General features: G+C 46.5%; 1 protein-coding gene across 2 annotated transcripts; it reads left to right on the plus strand.

Moving 5' to 3' along the window:
• Positions 1-7625: 7625 nt before the first annotated feature.
• VGLL2 (vestigial like family member 2) lies at positions 7626-15541 on the plus strand. Of its 2 annotated transcripts, XM_077900821.1 has the most exons (4): positions 7626-7910; positions 10153-10465; positions 12490-13008; positions 14318-15541. In XM_077900821.1, the coding sequence occupies exons 1-4, from the start codon at positions 7830-7832 to the stop codon at positions 14356-14358; spliced, it is 954 nt and encodes a 317-aa protein (XP_077756947.1). In that variant the 5' UTR covers positions 7626-7829; the 3' UTR covers positions 14359-15541. The 2 variants fall into 2 exon arrangements, with proteins under 2 accessions (XP_077756947.1, XP_077756957.1); XM_077900831.1 differs by lacking the exon at positions 12490-13008.
• Positions 15542-21258: the final 5717 nt, after the last annotated feature.

The raw sequence follows: 21258 nt of genomic DNA on the forward strand, positions 1-21258 counted from the left end.
TCTGGTTAACTAATTCTGCCCAAACTTTAAGATAAGGCCTCTACTGGGTGAGAATTCAGGAATACAAAATTATTTAAGTGAAGTTTATTTTTTTGAAGATTTTATTTATTTAATTTGACAGAGAGAGAGAGAGAGAGCACGCAAGCACAAGCAGGGAACCAGAGAGGGAGGAACAGGCTCCCCACTGAGCAGGAAGCCCAATGTGGGGCCCTGGGACCATGATCTACGCCGAAGGCAGCTACCCAACTGACTGAGCCACCCAGGTGCCCCTCAACTGAAGTTTAAAATGTGCTACTTTTCAAGAAGGGTCTTAGGTTAGAAATAACACTTATTAGGGAAATGCTTATAAATATTGCACACTACTTTCAAATCAAATGTGAATGTGTTCTGATTACAGAGTTTGAAGCCATAAGCATGTTTAGATAGAGATTATCCAGTCTAGTTTCTTTTTTATACAAATGAACAAACTGAGGGCTGAGGAAGTGACAGCATTTCACACCATGTGTCAGAACCCTGTATCTTGATATCCAGTCCATCACTCTTTCCATGCTACTCATCAGCCTCCTCCATTCTTAAGAAAGTAACTAAGATAATGTCATCGGGATGAGGCTGTATTGCTTTACAGAGAAGGCAGGGCAACGTCCCAGAAAATGTGGTCAGTGGGCTGAGTTCCCAAAGTATGTGACCTTTAGAGCTACACCCAGGAATTAAGTATGCCAACTCATGTGTTTCAAAGGTGGCAATCTGCAGCGTGGCCTTCCACCTTTTCCCTCCTCTTTTAAGATCTGATGGTTCTCTTCAGTTTCTCCAGCTACTTATCTACATAACTATTTGACAACATGTGCTTTGAAATGTCTTCTTTTTGACACCTACTCTTGGGATCTTTCTTCTGATGAAATAACGCTCCCTAGCTTTCAGGCCTACTACCAGAGCTAAGAAAGGATCTTTGTTTCTCTTTAACTTGTTGGTATGGTTGCTTTAATTTAAGACTTTATTTTATTTTATTTTTTTTTAATTTTTTTTTTAATTTACTTATGATAGTCACAGAGAGAGAGAGAGGCAGAGACACAGGCAGAGGGAGAAGCAGGCTCCATGCACCGGGAGCCCGATATGGGATTCGATCCCGGGTCTCCAGGATCGCGCCCTGGGCCAAAGGCAGGTGCCAAACCTCTGCGCCACCCAGGGATCCCTAAGACTTTATTTTAAACGCACAGATACTATCTACTTTTCTAAATATAATAACTATTTAGTAAAAAAAAAATAAAATAAATAACTGTTTAGTAATGGAATCATTAGGCTGCAGTACTGAAAGGCTGTTTTAACACATTCATTACTAAAAATAATCACAGGCAATGCCTCCCAATAGCCACTCCCTCAAATACCTCCCCCCTGCCCCCCCCCCCCCCCCCGGGCAAAGGTATAAACGTTGGTGCATATTAGGACTTCAAATTTATTGAAAAGAAAAAGAAAGCTACAGGGTAAAAATGTGTTTTTTTAAACCATTTCAGAATCACTATCTTAAAATATTTACAAAACCAACAGATATTATTAAGGTCATGGCCAGATTCTGAGCTCACATACATTTGGAGAAAGAATTAGCTATGCTTAGGAGTATGGGCATTAGTTTGTTAATATGGAAAGAAGTTTCCTTGGTGAAAGCCTACTTTGAAACCTGAATTTTTCACTTTGATTTATTACATAGTCATATTTAGCTGGTTTTCATTCCAAATTATCTGGGCAACTGCCAAATTTCCACTGTGATTCACTGTGTGGCAATATTCTGCATGAGACATATAAAATAATATACTATTTTTTAAATTCTACATTTCAAATTTTAAAAGCTTTTAAAAAATCTTAGGTTATGTTACAGGTTAGATTATTTTACAAAGTGATTGATTCATGCATCTTATGAAGAAATATGAAAAAATTATATCAGCTAGTGAAATTTAAATTTCAGTCAACAACCAGACTTCTACTTAGAAATATGATGTGCAGTATTTATAGTATAAAGGTAAGAACAAAAACAAAATATATAGTCTGCTTTGGGGCCTGCTAAGTGTCCTGATGCATCATCAAACTTCATACTACATGTTGTACTTGAGGCATAGCTAAACCTAATTTATTTACGTCATCATGAAATTTGCTTAAAAATCAGTCATAATAACCAATGAAATTAAGATAGTCAATGCCAGTCTAGCAGTTGGTGCTAAAAATTCTTCCACACATGCCAAGAGAAACTCCCTATGAGGGAATTTCTAAGAAGCTGTTTCAAGATCTCTTGAAGCATGTGACAGGACGTCACACTCAGATGGATATCCTCACCTTCTGTCTGTGGTGTCCTTTTAATCCCCTTAGCATCCTGCTGAAATGAAGTTTATAAACAGAAGTTTGGGAATGGATCAACACCAATACTGTCAAATATCTAAGTCACCAGTTTAAATCCTTCAGTCTACTTCCACATTATGAATCTGCAAATTCCTCTATATCCCTGTACCTCACAAAAGGAGTTTCACAGATACATTAGCTTCTAGGATATCACTGGACTGTGTGTCTTTACAAAGAAATTTTTTCACTATAATCAGAAACTAAAAAATCAGAAAATTTTTCACTATAATCAGAAACTAATAGAGTGACTTTTCCAGCCAAGTAAAGATGAAAACTTCTCCCCATTAAGAAATAATTGATATATGCTCTCTGACTTACCCCTTTGTGTCCAAGTCAATAACAGAGAATGTAAATTTCCTTCTAACTTTTATTCTCTTGCAAAATCATAGCAAGCCAAAATATTTCACACACGCTATTCCCAGTCTCTCTTCTTGCCCTTTGTATGTCATCATTTTGAAAGGTTTGAATCATATGGATTTGTGTATAAATGATATCTTTATACTAAGCATTTCATAGAGACTCATTAAAAAGAACTTACTTCTAAAAGATGAATTGTAGTCCTAAATATACTTCTCAATTGTATAACCAGCCATTGACATCAATAAGAACATAAGAGAAAACTAAATTCAGAAAGTTGCAATGATTTCACCGAAGCTAAAGTTGACTTGTATGTAACATGAAAATAGTCTTTAAAAGATGAAAAAGGAAAAGTTTAATATTATAGTAATTAAATATATGTCCATAGTTACAAAGTAGTCTCCTCTATTCATTAGGACAGACCATGGACGGTTTTCACTTGAAAACATGAAGAGCTATTCTAAGTTTGTATGAAAATAATTGAACCCTCTTTGCCTTGGTTTTTCTCTAGGTCAAACTGGACTCACTCCACCTAGCTCTTTAATGAGCTTTCAGAGTCCAGAAATTTCTCTTTTTTCTTTAAATAAAATCACCATTCAGTTCTCCCTTAGTTACCAACATACTATTATTAAATAACACAGTGCCCCCAAAACATGATTTTTTGCAGACATGTTTTCAACTAATATTAATATTTGGAATCCACAAGGTCTTGTCAGCTACTCACAAATTCCAAATGCATCTCCTGTCTGTAATACAGGCCAGGGTGGGTTTAGGGGTTAAAAAAAAAAAAAGTCTTTGATATTACCACTGTGTTCATCTCTTTTGGCTGGCAGCATAAGGCAACCTAAAATGCCAACAGTCAATGATTCAAATAAATCATGGGTGAGGGAAGGCCTGGGCTGGCTGCAGATCAGTTCTCCAAATTCATTCTATTCTTACATCCTTCCTTTAAAGTTGCTTCCTTAAATTGAACACCAATAAAAAAAATAAATAAATAAATAAATAAATAAAGTTGCTTCTTTGCAGTTTTCAGAATAAGATGACACAGATAGCCAGAAAAACTCTGAAGGTATCGAAGTCCATTAGCTTAGGAAAATGATAAGCAACCTTTCCAGAGACAAAATAAAGTGCTCCATTGTGATATCTTGAAACAAGTATGCATTCAAAAGTAATTAACTTCATTTGTTAACTTCAAGAATAAAGGCACCTTTTATTTTCACAGTTCTAGGTATTGTTAGAATTGCACACTAAGGGAAAAAAAAGGATTGCACCCTAGAATGGAATACTAAAAGGGAATTTTGGTGGAAACAACTACTTTCATATGGCAAATTCCCTCCTTGCAGCTCAATAAATTTCCTTGAAGCTATCATAAAGTGGAATTCATTTCTGAAAGAAGTTTTGATATTTTCTCTGCCCAATTAAGAAGTTAAAAGGCAATTAGATTAGCTGTCATGGTAATAGTTGGCCTTTCTGGGGATGTCGATACATTTGTTAGGGGAGCCAAGCTCAGAGACATCTACTGTCTAGTGTGTAGTCTCTTCTAAAATAACTGGGGGGGAGAGGAGAGAGGAAGGAAGTGAGAGACACCCCCCCCCCCCCCCCCAGTTTTCTGTAGTCCATTCCCAAGGCTCTGAACCAAAATCTCACTTCTTTGATGAGTTCAAGTCCTGGTGGTTTGTCATTTCCTTGATGAGTTGGTGTCCTGCCAGTTTGAATGTCTTTAAGAGTAGAGGGGGTTAAATTTAATTGTTTTACTTTCTACTTCAGCATATAAACAAGACACAATCTCCTCTGATTGAGAAATACCACCTTTGTGTAAATGACAGCTCTCCAGATACACGGAAAAGACTGACCTTGCTCCAATCAGTGGGCATATTTTAAAACTTCATTCTTCTTCCTTTACCTTGGACTTGGGGGGGAGGGTTGGGGTGGAGGCAACTGTTTTCCTGCCTAAATTCAAATCGATGCTCACTGGTCCCAATCTCCTGTGTTTCTTTAAACTCCTGTGGGGCCAGTACCCTTACTTAGCCTGAGCAAGGTTTTCAAAACCTGGCTCAAATAGAGGAGTTTGAGAAATGTGAACCGAAAGCAGCCTTAGGCAACCGGCCCCACATTCTCTTCCTCTTCTTTGTTCCAACTGTGGGATGTCACTGCTATCGTAATCCTTTTAAAACATAACTACCATTTTGCCGGGCCTCGCTTGATGCGGAGAGACTGTCCTTATTTTCTCCTGAATTTGTGCGGAAATCAAAGTTCCTCTGGTCTCACGGTCAAAGTCAAGTAAAAATAGCAAAGTGAGGGGATCCCTGGGTGGCTCAGCGGTTGAGCGCCTGCCTAAGGCCCAGGGTGTGATCCTGGAGTCCTGGGTTCGAATCCTGAATCAGGCTCCCTGCAGGGAGCGTGCTTCTCCCTCTGCCTGTGTCTCTGCCTTTCTCTGTGTTCAAAGTGAGTGGGTGCAGGGGATGGGAGGTGAGCAAGCAGCAGAACGGAGCTGCCCAGACCTCGCTAGGCGCGCGATCCCGCGCTCAGGGTCGGCGCTTGCCCCACGCAGCATCGCGGGCCTCGTGCCACGCAGCGGAGCCTGGGCCGCCGGGCAGGAGCGCGCCTCGGGGAGGTCGCGGGGGCCCGGAGATGCCCTCGCTGGAGGAAGCCAAAGTAGAACCTCTGAGTCCACAGATAGACAGCGGGACCTGTGCGGAAGGGGCAGGGGGCAGGTGACCCTCAGGGGTCGCGCCTACTGGCCGCGATCTGTCGTGGGCACCTCGGCTCCCGCTCGGACCCGATTCCGGGAGCCAGGACGCGGCCGCTAGCGTGCGCCCAGGCGGCGAGAAACACCGGGACCTACGCGCCTCGCTCCCGCCTCCGGGGGGCACATCGTGGCTCTTCGGATGAAGGTTCGCTCTTTGCCCCCGGAGAAAGCAAAGGCGGTTTTTTTTTTTTTTTTTAAGATTTTATTTATTTATGAGACACAGAGAGAGAGGGGCTGAGACACAGGCAGAGGGAGAAGCAGGCCCCATGCAGGGAGCCCGACGTGGGACTCGATCCTGCGTCTCCAGGATCAAGCCCTGGGCTGAAGGCGGCGCGAAACCGCTGAGCCCCCCGGGCTGCCCCAAAGGCGGTTTTTTGCCCTTCTCCGAAACACCCGGGGGCAGGTGGGTTGGGGTTGAGGTTGGGGCGGGAAGGAGGTTCTGCTCCACCTGTGCGCCCAGATCGCCAAAGGCTCTAGGAGCTTGCAGAGCCCGGCCAAGGGGCAACGTAGCCCCTGAAAAGGCTTGCGTGAAACTATACTGAGTAGTGTCTTTATTATTTTTTTTATTTTAATTTTTTCTTTAGAATCGACATCGTACTTAAACTCTTCCGACCGCTCAGGGCAGCTCACCATTTATAAACAGAATTGGACCCTCGGAGCCGTTGTGCATTTATTATTCGGTCAAACCCAAAACCTCAACCCCGGAAACCATTTGGCCTCAATGTTCCCGTTTCGAAGACAACTATACCTTTAAGGGTGCGTGTGTTTGCAGTTTTACAGCCTGGGAATCGATGTCAGACTTTTTGTTGTTTTGAAACTGGGTAATAGCTGGGGTTCAGTGATGCACTGCACCTCTCGGTTGTGGGCCCTCCGTGCTCCCAAGCTCTGCCCCCTCCCTGCCCCCTCACGTCGGGCCCACCACGATTCCCAAAACGCCCTTTCCACCGCCTGACCCAGCCTACCCAACAGCCCTGTCCCGATCCATCCCTAAACTTGCGGGGACGGAGGACTCCCCGGGGACCCCGGGGATTTGTGATGGGAGGAGTGGGGAGCGCTTAGGGGAGGAAAGCGGGGAGCCCATCCGAGCCGGGACAGAGCTCTCAGGGCACGAAAGAGAACGGTGCGCGCGCTTCACAACTGAAACGCATCCTTTCAACTCTCTAAAACGAAACATAACGTCGTAGCCGCTGTTCTCCTGGTGGAAGAGGAAGCAAAAGTCCTCTCTGACCTCCCTGCATGCCCCAGCACGGTTCCTTCGGCACCAGACACGTCCTCGTCCCAAAAGCTCCCGCAGCTTTAAAGGCCTCCTGCGGGGGAGACCCGGGGCTGCCGAGGGCCGGGGAAGGCCTCCCGGACTCCTCGAAAGCATCTCGCACCGGGAGGAGCCAAGGCAGGGCGCGAACAGCGCCGACGGAGCGGGTTTGGGTGCGGGGACTCGGAAGAGCGTGTGTCGGGATCGAACTCGAACGGTGCCGAAGGGACGGACCCCGCGGAGCGGACTGGGGGTGTGGGAGCGGGCGCCGGGTCCCAGGAGGTGCGGCGGGCAGTGCTCACCGGCTTCAGCCGCGGCCTCCCCCGCCCCCGCCCCGGGGGGAGCTCCTCCGCACCCGCCAGGAGTCTCCGGACTCCCCGGACACCTGTCGGAGCAGACGCGGATCCCCCGGCGGATTCCTGGGGAGAGCGCATCCCTCCCGGAACCCCGCGGAGGCCGAGCCGGCCACTCCCGGGCGCACACGCTCTCCGCCTCGGGCTGGAGCCCGGGGCTCTCCCCAGGACCCCCGCCACCAGGCACCACACTTCCCCAGGTGTGAGCGCCCCTCTCGCCCCCTTCGGCGCTCCCCGCTCCCTCCCCCCCTCTCCGTCTCTCTCGGTCGGTCTCTCGCTCTCTCCAGCTTTAGCCTGGGAATCCTCGGGGCTCAGCACGGAGCTGCGCAGCGCGTCGCCCGCGGGTCCCCCAGCTCGCCGCGGGGGAGCCCCGGGGAAACACGCCGGGAGCCCCCTCGGGCCCGGTCCCCGGCTCCCCATTGGCGCCCCGGTCCCCGCCCCCTCCGCGGCCCGGAGTGGCGTCAGCACGCCAGGCGGGCGTGGGGTTTAAATGCCCACTAGCGGGAGCTCCGGGCGCTTCTATCCCGGAGCGCGGTCGGGGCCGACGTTGCCGGCTGGGAGCGGAGCCTGCGAGCGGGAGCGGGAGCGGGAGCGGGAGCCCGAGCCGCCGAGCGCGCTGCCCGCCGCCGATGACTCGGGAGCTCGGGTGCAAGCGCCGCCCATGCAGCATCTCTGCGCTCCGCGGACCGAGAGTTGATGAAAAACCGCTTAGCCGTCTCCGCTGCGGGGAGCCATGAGCTGTCTGGATGTTATGTACCAAGTCTATGGTCCTCCCCAGCCTTACTTCGCAGCCGCCTACACCCCCTACCACCAGGTACGTGTCTCCTCCCGGCCGCGATCCCGGAGACGGGGGGCGGGGGTCCCCGCTGGCGGGAGCCCCGCCTGGACCCCGAGGTCCGGGGCGTGCTTCCAGCGGGGGAGCCCCGGCGATGCGGGCCTGCCGGCGCTGCCCGCGGGAGGTTGAGCCAACCCCCTTTCAGCCTGTGCACTTGCTCCCTCGGGAAGGCGGCTAAGCGCGTGCCCCGCTCCTGCGGGGAGCAATCGCCCGAGGATCGCGCGAGCTGGACGGTCTCCTTGGAGTTTGTCGGACTCCAGATTCTTCCGTGCGGGTGAGGGGAGATGCGAGCAAAGCTCCCGCAGGGATAACCCAGCTTTGGTCTCAGAGGTGAGAGCGCCGAGAGAACAAAAGCCAAGACGTGCCCCTCTTGCCTTTCTATCAAAAATGCAAAGACCTGCGTTCTCATTCCTGCAAGTTTATCTAAGGAGGAGCTTCCCTCCCCCCCGCCCCCCACCACCACCGTTTCAGTTCTCAGGGGATCAGGCCAATTCATTCCCGAACCAGAGAATTCGTTACAAAGGGAACTCGTGAAAGCGTGGGTTTTATAATCTCTGCTCTGCAAAATTCTGGGATTATTGGGGTGCAATTGACCTGGCCGAGGCGAGCTTCAGAGATAATATTTCGCATTTCTATGACCCGAGTGGCTGCATCGGGCTGTCCTGCAGGCCACTGACCCACCTGTAAAGAAGACCACTTAACCCCGTTTCCACAAACTCTTGACGATTTAATTATTCCAATTTCTCTCGTCTCCGGGCTGGGTCTGGGCGACCCAGTTTTTCTTTCCACTTCCTCAGCTGATATTGTAAAAACTGAAGACCGCAGTCCAGCAAAAGAATAAGATCACACACCCAGGGGGCCGTAGGGGTCAGGAACAGGTTCCAGAGTGACGGGCCTGGACTCCAGTCCCAGAGAGAATGAAATATATCCGGACCCCCGGCCCAAGTTTTTAACAATTTTCCTTGCAAATTCAGAATGTCTATTCAAATTTTTTCTGTTGAATTAAGAATGGAAGGAGTAGGCTTTGCTTTTTGCTTTTTTCCTTCTACCTTCCCCCTTTTAAAAATTCCCATCTAGGAGTTTGTTTAGTCTCACAATATTAATTTGGGGGAATCACCAGAGTCCCTCATTATAAGCCAAGCGGAAAGTGGTGGAAGTGGTGATCCTTCTAAGTAACCAGTCTTTTTGGCTTCAGCTTCTGAGATGGCTCCTTCCCAGGCTGGTAATATTGCAAAGAGAGGAAGGAGATGGGTTGGTTTTCTGTCTGTTTGGTCCTTTCTTCTCCCTGACCCTGCACCAACCTATTCCATTAAGATCTCTGTTCAGTTTTGCATGATCAGCCCACTTTGAGGCCATCTCTGCCTTCGTAAATGCGTTAGCACTGCATTCAGCCTATTGCCCATTTCTAAGAAAATATTTCAGCAGCTACACTCGGCTTTTAGAATCACTACCGGACAGTCACAATTTACCCAACCTCACAGCTAAGATCTTCTTCTTCCTTCCTTCTCCTTACTTGTTTCCTCAATGGGCATAGAGATGCCGAGGGTTCTATCCTCATAGCCCACTTACTCAAAAGATGATCTCTTTAAAAACAGCGATAGACTTTTAAGTGGACAATTTATGGGCGACCAAACAAATATCAAGTTGCACTTATTAACATGATCCATGTCAGGATGTTATTCCACATTTTTACCCCACAAGATTCTTTCCTAAATGGAACTATCTCACACCTCCGTGGCAGTTTTTCTTTTACATTCCTGGCTATGTGGCGTGGATTTGGGTATTTTCATGCTCCATCAGGATAATGCTTAAATCTTGCATCTTGTGCATCTGCCCTGGATTCTTAGGCAGGGGACATTCAGGCCCTAACTGGACTTGGGTGCCCTTTATCCTTGGAACCTGATTTTAAAAATATATCTGCCCTGAGCCTGGCTTTGCGGTCAAACTCAGCTCATATCCTGGCATCTTCTGGGATTTTTCCCCCTGACATCTTCAGAGAGCTTTCCCTGTGGTCTGGCAGCAAGTCTGGGGAGACGGAGACACCAAGGAGGGCAATCCGCCTCTCAGAAGCTCACCGGGTTACTGACCATAGGGCTTAGGCCTGGTTCCTGGGGCGGGGGGGCCCTCTTCCCATACCTTAGAGATCTGAAGGAGTGGAGTGGGAACCCAGTTTGCCATCTCTTTTGAAAGTGACCTCTCTGTTCTTTCTCTCTTTGAGCAGAAACTAGCCTATTACTCCAAAATGCAGGAAGCCCAAGAGTGCAACGCCAGCCCCAGCAACAGCACCGGCAGCGGCAGCTCCTCCTTTTCCAGCCAAACTCCAGCCAGTATCAAAGAGGAAGAAGGCAGCCCAGAGAAAGAGCGCCCACCAGAGGCGGAGTACATCAACTCCCGCTGCGTCCTCTTCACCTATTTCCAGGGGGACATCAGCTCGGTGGTGGACGAGCACTTCAGTAGGGCCTTGAGCCAGCCTAGCAGCTATTCCCCGAGCTGTACGAGCAGCAAAGCACCCAGGAGCTCCGGGCCCTGGCGGGGTGAGTAAAGGGCCTGCTGCTGGGCGCCGGGAGAGAGGCTTCTTGGCCTGGGGCCCACCTACGTGGGGGAGGGGGGCCGCCCGAGGAAAGGCAGCGGAAGGAATACTGGGCTGCCTATAGGAGGTGAGAAGGGGCCTATGGGGTGGGCAAGTAAAAGCAAGGAAGGAAAACAAAATTTCTCCTTGAAGAGACAGGACAGAGCAGTGACCTAGAAAAAACACTAGCCTTGGAATTGGGAGACCTGGGTTTTCCTGTTGGCCCTACCACTCCCTAGCACTATGACCTTGGGCAAGTCTCTTAACCTCTGTGAGGTCACTCTATTTACTGGTCTCTAAAATTAGAATAATACCCGCCCTCTTAACTATCCCTGGAGATGGCAGTAAGGACAGATAGAAAAATGTATGTAAACATGCTGTGGGAATGCGAGGTTCCCAACACTCTCCCAAGGCACAAGGAAGATCTTCATCTACAACAACTTTCAGGACACTTAGTTCCTGAAAATTTGCCCAGAGGAAAAAGTCCTAGACCCCACTGTAAGCAAAACCTGCTGAAGAATGTCTCTTAAAATTTATATATGCTTTTTTTTTTTTTTTTTGCCATGTTTCTATTACCTAGGAAATCTTGAAGCAGAAAATGTCTTTCAGTGACCAAAGAAATAAAAATTTAGGTACAGCCAAAACATCTCTAAGAGTTTTCCCCAAACACATCCCCTCTTTATTGTTCTACTCATCTCACAAAGCACTGCTTTATCTAGCCTGGGACAATGATTTATTGGTCAAGCCAACTAAATCTCCCTTCTATTCTGAAATCTCAATCTCCTTTTATTTCCAAGACAAGGGTGGGGGTAACTCTTCGATAAACATTCTCACTAAACTTAATTTCTGATGTGAACCAAGCTGAGAAATGAGGACTTTGTTATAAAAAGGAAAACCAATATGGGAGGGGGGATGACAACCCTCACCCTCTCTTTTTTTCCTTAAGAGTGTGTGACACTTTGTGTAAGCCTTGCCTAGACAAGATCTCAAATCATTAGTTTTGAATACAGAACATTCTTTTGATTCTCCAGTCGCCTAAATGTGTTTAACAGGAAGACTGTTCACAACATAAATTGCATTTTCACCGCATTTTTAATTCTGTAGTATGTGATGCAGATGCCTTCCCCAGAGGAGGTGCTAAGTCAAGGCCTCTGGAATTAAATATCTTTCTTTCCCGCCCTTCCCACTACAGGTGACAAATTTGATCTATGTGCTGTTCTCTTAAAATGCTTCCCGGTTGGAGGAGTCAACCGTGATATTGGCAATAATAATAATAATTATTATTATTATTCCTGGCGTCCACACTTTAAGGAACCAGTGTTAACTAATTAAAACTTAAAAGATCTGTCCCTGTGTGTCCCTCTGCAAATAATACAGCTGCCCTTTTAATAGGTCTAGTTTACTCTTTGGCTTGAGTTCTTGGAAAAAAAAAATATTTGAAAGAAGGTTTCTAGAAAGGAGGCTAATAATAGCAAGACTTTGAAATATGTCGATGGACTTCCAGTCTATCAGAGGCCTTGGAGGGGCACATTTTCTGGAGCTGGGGAGGCTGAAACGCGAGAGGGGGTAGTGGAATCGCGAGGCGGCTGACCAAGAGTGAAGAAGTATCTTTAGCTTGGGGAGAGGCTGCGGGCTGGGACCGGGAGCAAGACCGCGTCTACCCCCCAGCCAGCAGAGCCTGGAGTCGGGGGACCCGCTCTCCACCCCAAAACTGGAGTTGAGGAGGGGGGGTGTCTCCGGCCTCTTCCTCTCCCAGTGCGTCCTGGGGTGTGCGCTCTGGAGATTCCGTGGAAGCGGCCCTCCTTCCCAAAGGGTTCCCCCCACTTTGCCGGGCCGTAACCTGGAATTCTCAGGCTGCAGCATCTCGTGCCCCTCCCCGCCCCGCGCGCGCCCCGAAAGGCGCCGCCCCAGAGCCGCGCCGGCGGGTCCCCGGCCCCGCGGTGACGCGCCCCTCTCTTCCTTTGCTCCCCCCGCCCCGCCGGCCCGCAGACGGCTCCTTCCCGATGAGCCAGCGCAGCTTCCCCGCCTCCTTCTGGAACAGCGCGTACCAGGCACCGGTGCCCGCGCCGCTGGGCAGCCCGCTGGCCGCCGCGCACTCGGAGCTGCCCTTCGCCGCCGCCGACCCCTACTCGCCGGCCGCGCTGCACAGCCACCTGCACCAGGGCGCGGCCGAGCCCTGGCACCACGCGCACCCGCACCACGCGCACCCGCACCACCCGTACGCGCTGGGCAGCGCGCTGGGCGCCCAGGCCGCCGCCTACCCGCGGCCCGCCGCCGTGCACGAGGTCTACGCGCCGCACTTCGACCCGCGCTACGGGCCGCTGCTGATGCCCGCGGCCTCCGGGCGCCCCGCCCGCCTCGCGCCCGCCCCGGCGCCCGCGCCCGGCAGCCCGCCCTGCGAGCTCTCCAAGGGCGAGCCGGCCGGCGCCGCGTGGGCCGCGCCCGGGGGACCCTTCGCCAGCCCCGCGGGGGACGTGGCCCAGGGGCTGGGACTCAGCGTGGACTCAGGTAAGCGGGAGAGGGAGCTTGGCCTCCCCGGACCCCTCCTGCCCTGTGTCCGACCCTGGGCTGAGCCCCGGACGCCCCTAAGCTCCCCTTGGAGACCCCAGTGACCTTGTGGCCCGCAGGGCTTCCGCAGACAGGTGGCCCAGTGTCATCGGTGTGGGCAGAATGGCAAAGAGGGGCACTGCCCTAACCTGGCTGGAAAATATAAGAGGATTCCCCCAAAAAATTTTGAATAAATAAATAAGTATGAATAAATGAGTAATCCGCTGGAAAGGTTCTAGCTCTGCGCTGTTCAATCCTGTCACCGCCAGCCACGGGTACCTGTTGAGCCCTTGCAACGTGGCTAGGACGAACTGGGATGTGCTGTACGTGCATAATACACACTGGATTTCAAAACTGTGTGCGAGGAAAAAAAATGTAAAATTCATCTCACCAGTATTTTTATGTTGATTGCATGTTGGAATACTTTCGACACATTGAACACATCAGGTCAAATAAACTATATTGCCAAGATTAATGCTCACCTGGTTCTTTTTACTTGTTTCCAATGTGGCTGCTAGAAAATTTAGAGTTATGCCTGTGGCTCCCATTGTTGTTTTTATTGGACAGCGCTGATCTAGAGGACCTAGAGCTAAGAGTGTAGTTCAGGATCTTCTGCCTTCTGGGGGAGGGAGGGGGCGGTATTGTCTCCTAGTGACAGTTATAAGGAAGGAAAAATGTGATTCTCATATCAGCCGAATAACCAAATTAAACAAGTCTCTTAAAATGTAAAGCTTAAAGAGAATGTGATTTCGATGAATATATCGAGTTCCTGGTTTAACGAGTTGCATTCGAAAGGGACATTCGAATAAGGGTTTACTCTTCTGCTTCCTTTATTTTTAGGGCAGAACCCCAAAATGATTATACTATAAATGCAATTGTTGGCTTGTAGTCTTGCCCACCCGCCCTTCCTTCAGGTGAAGATTTGACATTTCTGTTTGCTTCGCTTTTACTTCCATTCATGCCCTTTAGAAGAATTCTGTGACATTCACAATAAAACAGTGGTGTTTGTCTTTTTCTCTTTCCTTAAATACCTGTGCCTTCCCGCCCCCAATCCCTTCTCTCTCCCTCTCTTCGCGCTCTCTCTCTCCCTCTCCCTCTTTCTTTTGTTTTCTCTCTGTTTTCAGGTTTGCAGCCTCAGGACAAAAGCAAAGATCTGTACTGGTTTTAGACAGCCCACCTTGCTCCCCGTAGGTCTCTGCATAGCGCAATTGGTGACTCTCAGAGCTGGAATCAGAGTGGGTTTGTAACAGCTTCTGATCTTGGTTTGCAGCTCGTCGTTATTCCCTCTGTGGTGCGTCCCTCCTGAGCTGATCTGCTGACCCCGGGTTCCCCCTTCCCTTTCCCTTCCGACCAGCCACGGAGGCTCAGCATCTGGGCCTCTCACTTCATGGATGAGGACACGGGGGAAGGCAGAGACTTCAAACTTCTCCGTGTATTGAGAAAACCAAAACATACATCTACAGAAGTTTTGTCTAACAATAATTCCTTCCGCGGAAAGAGCAGATCCAAAGACTCTGAATCATGTTACAAGCCTTCCGGGCAGATCACTGGAAATATCTGCGGTGATCTCACTTAGGTGATATGATGCCATAAGTTTTCTTGAAAAGAGGAGGGGGGAAAAAGGGACTTTTTTTGGTGTGAATATTTTTTATGCTGATGTGAATTATGTCATTAAGTGGTGTGACCATATAGCACTACTGATGTCAGTATCCTCACATTTAAAATGTATTTGTATTTGCATCGAAGACTGTGGTAGAGAAGTAAGAGGCCACTTCCTTCTTCCTCACCTCATAGCCTCCAGCTCCCTTCATGCCCACTCCCTCTCTGCAACACCCACTCCAGACACAAAGACACACTTTTCATTTGGACTGTGAACATGGAAGCCTCAGCCTAAATGTGAGTGGCAAGTGGCTTATCTGAAGCCACCTGCCCAAGTCTTACTGAAATGCAGCTGTTGTAAGGACAACTGTTTGAAAACTCCAGAAATACATCGACCAAGGTGGCACTTCCCAGTGTTTGGCACAACAATTGCAATTGCACTGGATCTATTTTATATGTGTGTGTGTGTGTGTGTAGATATATATCCTATTTTTTACGAGGAACATTTTACGATGAAAGAAGAAACTCTTCTCTGCCTTCTCCTACAAATTCCATCTCTCCTTCCATCCTCCTCTGGATGAAAAAAAAAAAAAAAGCAGCAAGGAACCCCAACTGCCTCCATGAAGAAGAACCAGGAATCGCCACAAGGGGAAGAAATGTCCATGGAGTCTCCAATACCTCGAATATTCCTCTCAGTCTCTATGGTCACTTTTTGGTCACTTTAATTTTGGCACAGGGGAAGGGGTCCACGGGTGGGCAAAGGTTCAGGTGACGAGGAAGAAGAAATGAACAGTAAAGATGTCTCTTTACTACAGGGTCGCTGTGTTATTTCATAAAAAGAAAATAAATGTCTTAGTCTTTCTCTAGTGGAATAAAATAATTTATAGTAGTACAATCTGATGTCAGTAACTAATGTTCCATTAATTATATATATATATATATACATATATATATGTGTGTGTGTATATATATATATACACACACACATATATATAGTGCTTTTTGGTTTTCCCAAGTGTTTGCCATTCTGTGAAACCCGTTCACCCTTTGCCACCTCGCATCAACCCCAGAAGTGAGAAGTTAGGTATCCCACCTCTGTTTCACACATGTGAAAATTGTGGCCAGCAGAAGCCCACGGCTTCCCTGTCCAACATTCACTGGGTTGAAAGTAGAGATGGTACTAAAAGCACGACCTGGACACTGTTCAGTCAGGAACACATTTATTACTCTCCAGAAGAGACTTGTTGTTCCTTCTTCAATTCCAGACTCTTAGGGCAGTAGTCAGTTTTAAAAGTGTCTTTGAAACATTGGTGATATTACATTTTCATAAACTAGGCTAAGAAACCAAACCTACCAGTAGGCAAAAATAAATAAATAAATAAATAAATAAATAAATAAATAAATAAATAAATAAATAAATATTTTTTTAAAAAATTTTTTAGAAAGGAAGGAAGAAAGAGATTGATTATTAAGAAACTAATGGTCTTTTCTCTTAATTTCCTCTTGATGCCAACATTGTGTTCATTCACTGAAGGGCCCAAAAGAAATGTTTTGTGTTCTGTTCAAATTGCCCTTCTAGGTTGTTAAAGCATAAAAAGAGTCCGAATCTTGACCTCTGTTATAACATGAGAAACAAACCCAATTTATCTTGGATAATAGTCTCAAGAGTTGGGGGCAGTAAGGGACCTTACTCGGAGTATGGCTTAGCGGAGCCACCCATCCCCTCTTTCTATCATTTTGGTAGCTGTGAAGTAGATTATGATCATCCCAAGATCCTATGCCTGGTTTTGCTTATATGGAAGGTACTCTCTGATTATGCGGCATCGGATGTGATGGCACTGCAAATAACCAATGCTGAGTGTTCATCAGACCCTAGTCAGAGGGCTTCGTATGCAGGTTAACTCATTTAAGTCTCTTTCCAGTGAGACAACTGAAGCTCACAGAGGAGAAGTAAGTTGCCCAGTCACAGCCAGTAAGTGGCAGAGCCAGGATGCCAACCCAGGCAGCCTGGACGCAGAGACCGCCCTGTTACCCACCCACCACACTAGCTGCCCGTCCTCTTCTGACTTGCCTTGGGCGGCTCAACTTTGGGTTTACTTTCTCCTCCACAGTTGATGAATAAGGAAGGGGAAAGAGGCAGGGCAGCAAAGGCTGCCACACCACGGACCTTCCAGAATCCCTGGTCTCAAAGGAGCCATCACAGGATATTTTCACACCTCTTCATCAAATGATACTATCTATAGACCATTCAGTCAGATGCAGATCTCCATTCTTCTCCAGGAGGGAATTATTATTGCTTCTCTTATTAATTCATTTCACTATTTACCAGACTTCACTGCTCTGAAGCTCTTCACACCCAACCCGACCAAGTCGTGTAAGACTTAGCCTGAGGTTTGGACATCGAAGCAATAACTAAAATTAACTCTGGACTTCTCTGTGGATTTTGTTAATCCATGTTCCACTGGCACGGATCACTAGCATATACCAGCATAAATAAAATGCATTGCGTTCCAGCTCGCTTTTTAGAATTTGCCACTGAGTACGCAGTGGAAGGAGAAAGCACAGCAGTGCATTCTTTGCTGGCCACAGTGTCCAGACAGTCCCCACCAGAGAAACCGTGCCCACGCTGCACTGCGTTAGCACACTCACAAGATCTCTGCTCAGAACCCGGTGGGAGCGTTTTCCCAGCCACAGGGTTCTGGTTACTGAAGCCTCTCCCCTGAGCCGCATCTGACCCGAATATCAGGTTGCTGGTGAGGAGACCCATTCACTGGAACTGGCTTCTGGGGCAGTCCTGAACAGACCATCCAGGCTGCTGAGCCGGGCTCTGGTGACCTGGCACCCGGGCTACCGGGATGACAGCATTTCCCTCCGTGTTGGACGTTCCCAAAGTAGAAATGCAAGACGACCCAGAACGATAATGATTCTGTCTGTGTAGTAAGAGCCTCAGAGAGGGCTTTGGAGAATTAGAGGTCCCAATTGACATGCTCTAGGCCTCACCCGACTCACGCAAAATATGAATGCCCGTGCCTGTCTTGTTAACATTCACGCAATGATGCAGATTGGAGATTGGTTGATGAAAGGACATTGGGGGCAATGAGGGATCACAGGGGGCAGAGGCACACATGACGTTTCCACATGTGTTCTACGTGGTCCGGGGGCCTGAGAGAAAGCTAAGCTTCTCCTCTACTCATCCCCGCTGGCACCAGCGCCCTCCTCCTGCAGCTCTCCCTGTGCTTGGCCCAGGCCCAGGGAGAGGTGATGAAAAGGGGAGAGACAGCTCTCCGCCACCAAGTAATCCTTCTGCCGATTGCCCTCTGGCTGAGAACTCAGTCACCCAACTTCAGGGAACTCTATCTGCTCTGCTCCTCTAGTTTAAAAGGAGTTGCCATCCTGTCTCCTCTCCCCCTTTGAAGTTCTATTTCAATGTGTGGCAAATTCTAGCAATGACTTAAGATTGATTTGGGCCTGGATGGGAAGGAGGGCAGAGGTGGAGGGACGTTAGGACTTAGATCCCCTGACTGGAAGCTTCTCTTGCCACTCTTTCTGGGTAAGTACGGCTCTTTCTGTGCCCTTTTAATCAGAGGAAGCGACTCTTAAGATCAATTTAACCTCCGGTTTGCTCAGAATCGTAAACCCTGGGCTTAGGTGCAGGCGCCCATATCCTTTCTATCAAAATAAACAGATTTTTTTTTTTTACATTTAGTAATTGATTATTTTGGGGTTGGAGGAGATTTAAAAAATAAGACTTGGACAAACTGCTTTCCCTGTAAATGCTACTTCTATAAATTGCATTTTAAATGTAAGTCCTACGGTATCAAAGCATGAAAGGCAAATTGAAAGATATTTTAAAAGACTTTAAAAATAAATGAAACCAAAAAAACGTAAGATTCCTTTATAAAACTGCTAACACTCTGTCGATAACATGCCTACAAATAACTCACCTTATGATCATACTTATCAATGTCCAGACTCTATATATCCCATTTTCCTTGCAAGATTTTTATTTATTTTTATTTTTTTCTTGCAAGATTTTTAGAATTTATTATTATTCATTATCTATTACATATTCCTAAAATCTGGAGTAAAGGAATAAATGTCCTGAAGGCAGTATCATTATTAGATGTGCTGTTTGCACATAACTGAAGTTTTGACGTGTGCACAAGCTATAGGATTAAGCAAACGTGAATTTTACATTTCCTGAAACCCAGGTTTCCTCCTCTCTCATGAATAAATGAAACTCTAATAATATAAATATGGTACCCTCGCAATAGAATCTATCTACAGATTTCTCTCCCTCTCTCTCTCTCTCTCTCTCTCTCTCTCTCTCTCTCGCAGGCCTAAAGGGAAATCAGAGACACCATGCCCTCAGACAGGCACAGACACAAATGATTATTCTCACTTGACAGACCAACTGTACTGCTCTTTCCTTGTATTTCACTCCAGCCCCAGAGGGCTGGATCAGGAAAGAGACACTTGATAGCTGCTGGTTCCGTGGTTGAAATATTTGTGAAGTTAACGCATAATCTGAAAGCAGAAGCTAATAAATTATAGGGTGCTAATTGGAGCTGGAGTGGAGCTGTCAATCATGTTTCCCTAAACACAGAGAGACCCTCATACCCTAAAAAGGCAAAGCAGCCTTCAGGAACAGCGCCCAGTTGTTTGCAGCCTTGACCCGCACTGCAGCAGAAACATCGAGTCCAGGCAGAGTGGCCTCTGGTAGAGTCAGCAGAGGTGGTTCTGCTAATCCAAGCTCACTTTAAGAAGAGAGACAGATTCTCTTTTAGGGGGAAAGAGTAAAATACTTTTACTAAAGAATTACTGTTTAAAGAAACATACTGTTTACAGAAATATATGTATATATATACACACACACACATACATATGTATGGTAGTTGATGAAAGAACTATATATGTGTACATATATATATATACACATATCGAATTTACTAGAATAATTATTACTTTGGTGAAACATTACCCTTTATTTGGAATTTCTCACTTTCTAAAACAAGTTTAACTCAATGAGAGAAAAATCTAAAGGTCTCCACAATAGTGTCATGTTGACCTCAAGCTGTAGTATCTCTGTGAGCTTTCTGATGTACTCTTAAGGAACTAAGCTCCTCTAGAACAAAAATAAGACATCCAAATTTCCATTGCCTTACTGGAATTCATTTATTTCCTCCTTAAAAAGCAGCAGCAGCATAGTTCTCATTCCTTTGTTTTGTTCTTATAAACTCCTAGAAATCTCTGGTTCTACTCATCTCCCACTATTTCAAATGGCTGACATGATTTTGCTCAAACAATCCTCCTCTGTTCCATTTCCTATCAAAACGGTATAAATCAATAAATATGTGATTATTACACAGGAGACAATTTAGGTTAAAGGTAAACAAAAAATAATAAAATAAATAAATAAAAAATAAAGGTAAACCAGATTTTTGGAAAACAAAACTAAAGAATTAACATTTTTTTATTTCTACTCAGTATTTGCATGACTCTCACGATCGAGTTACCAGGCAGAAATTTTTATCAGCATTTACTGATAGAGTATGTGCTTTGGTCTCTATGTGTATTTACAACTAGTAAAATACTCTTATAACTTGGAAACTTCTTCCGCATACTTCAAAAAAAAAATAGTTCTCACTCAGGAAAAGCAAATCATGTATGTTAAAATTCTACACACACAATGGCTCAAAACAACAATTATAATTGATGGGAATGTCATAAGTTTGTTTCTTTTCTGGCTAATTCTCACTGCTACAGCCTTGCCCTTATTTTTGGCAACTCTATAATTCACCCTAGTGCCAATAACAGCACTATCAAGAAATGGGATGGAAAACAAAAATATATATTTTGTGGTCGTTGCCGTTTATTTTCACTAGATACAATCATTTCTTTTTTCTTCATCTACCACATTTTACGCAGTGTGTAATGCATCCCAGAAAATAATTGGATATTTTGTCACCTAATATCCTATGACTTTTTTTTATATCGTACCTGCTTTTTTAGTGGAAGTTTCTGGTATCTTTGGAAGCACTGCTGAAAACTTCTGTATTATTAGTGACATCCCACCTTGTTTGGTGGAGTGGGAAAATTCTGTTTTTATTTCAGGCAATTTCTCCTCCATACCCAGAAACTGACAGAAAGGCATTGACAGACTTTTGGTAAGAAACATAGAGAACAAAGCCTATGATATTTGTACTTCCTTGTTCAAAGATTCCTCAGAACCCTTTGTGTGTGTGTGTGTGTGTGTGCTGGCACTTTTTTAAGGGAAAAAGAAAAGTCTAGGGAAATGTCAGATTTATACCCTGAGGGGAAACCACACTGAAGTTGTATTCAATTGGAATTGATGAGAAGGAAAATTATTCATAATTTTATGCGTAACAGTTGCAAACTATGTAGTTAATAAATAAAAATGGATAATACTGACACCTTCATCTTGCATTGATGTTTGAGATGTCTAGTTCTTTGATGTTTAAGGAATGATGTTATCATAAATAAGACTGAAAAATTTGGGGTGCTTGAGTGGCTCAGTCAGTTGGGCATCTACCTTCCGCTCAGGTCATGATCCCGGCCTCCTGGAATTGAACCTGAATCAGGCTCCCTGTT

This window comes from Canis aureus, chromosome 1, assembly GCF_053574225.1.
Source record: "Canis aureus isolate CA01 chromosome 1, VMU_Caureus_v.1.0, whole genome shotgun sequence".
Taxonomy (NCBI): Eukaryota; Metazoa; Chordata; class Mammalia; order Carnivora; family Canidae; genus Canis; species Canis aureus.

Bases quoted from the DNA above. Each gene is read 5' to 3' on its own strand.
- VGLL2 (XM_077900821.1), top strand. From the start codon at position 7,830: ATGAGCTGTCTGGATGTTATGTACCAAGTCTATGGTCCTCCCCAGCCT. The intron at 10,466-12,489 runs GTGAGTAAAGGG...GCCGGCCCGCAG, and splicing joins GAGCTCCGGGCCCTGGCGGG to ACGGCTCCTTCCCGATGAGC. The intron at 13,009-14,317 runs GTAAGCGGGAGA...CTTGGTTTGCAG, and splicing joins GGGACTCAGCGTGGACTCAG to CTCGTCGTTATTCCCTCTGT.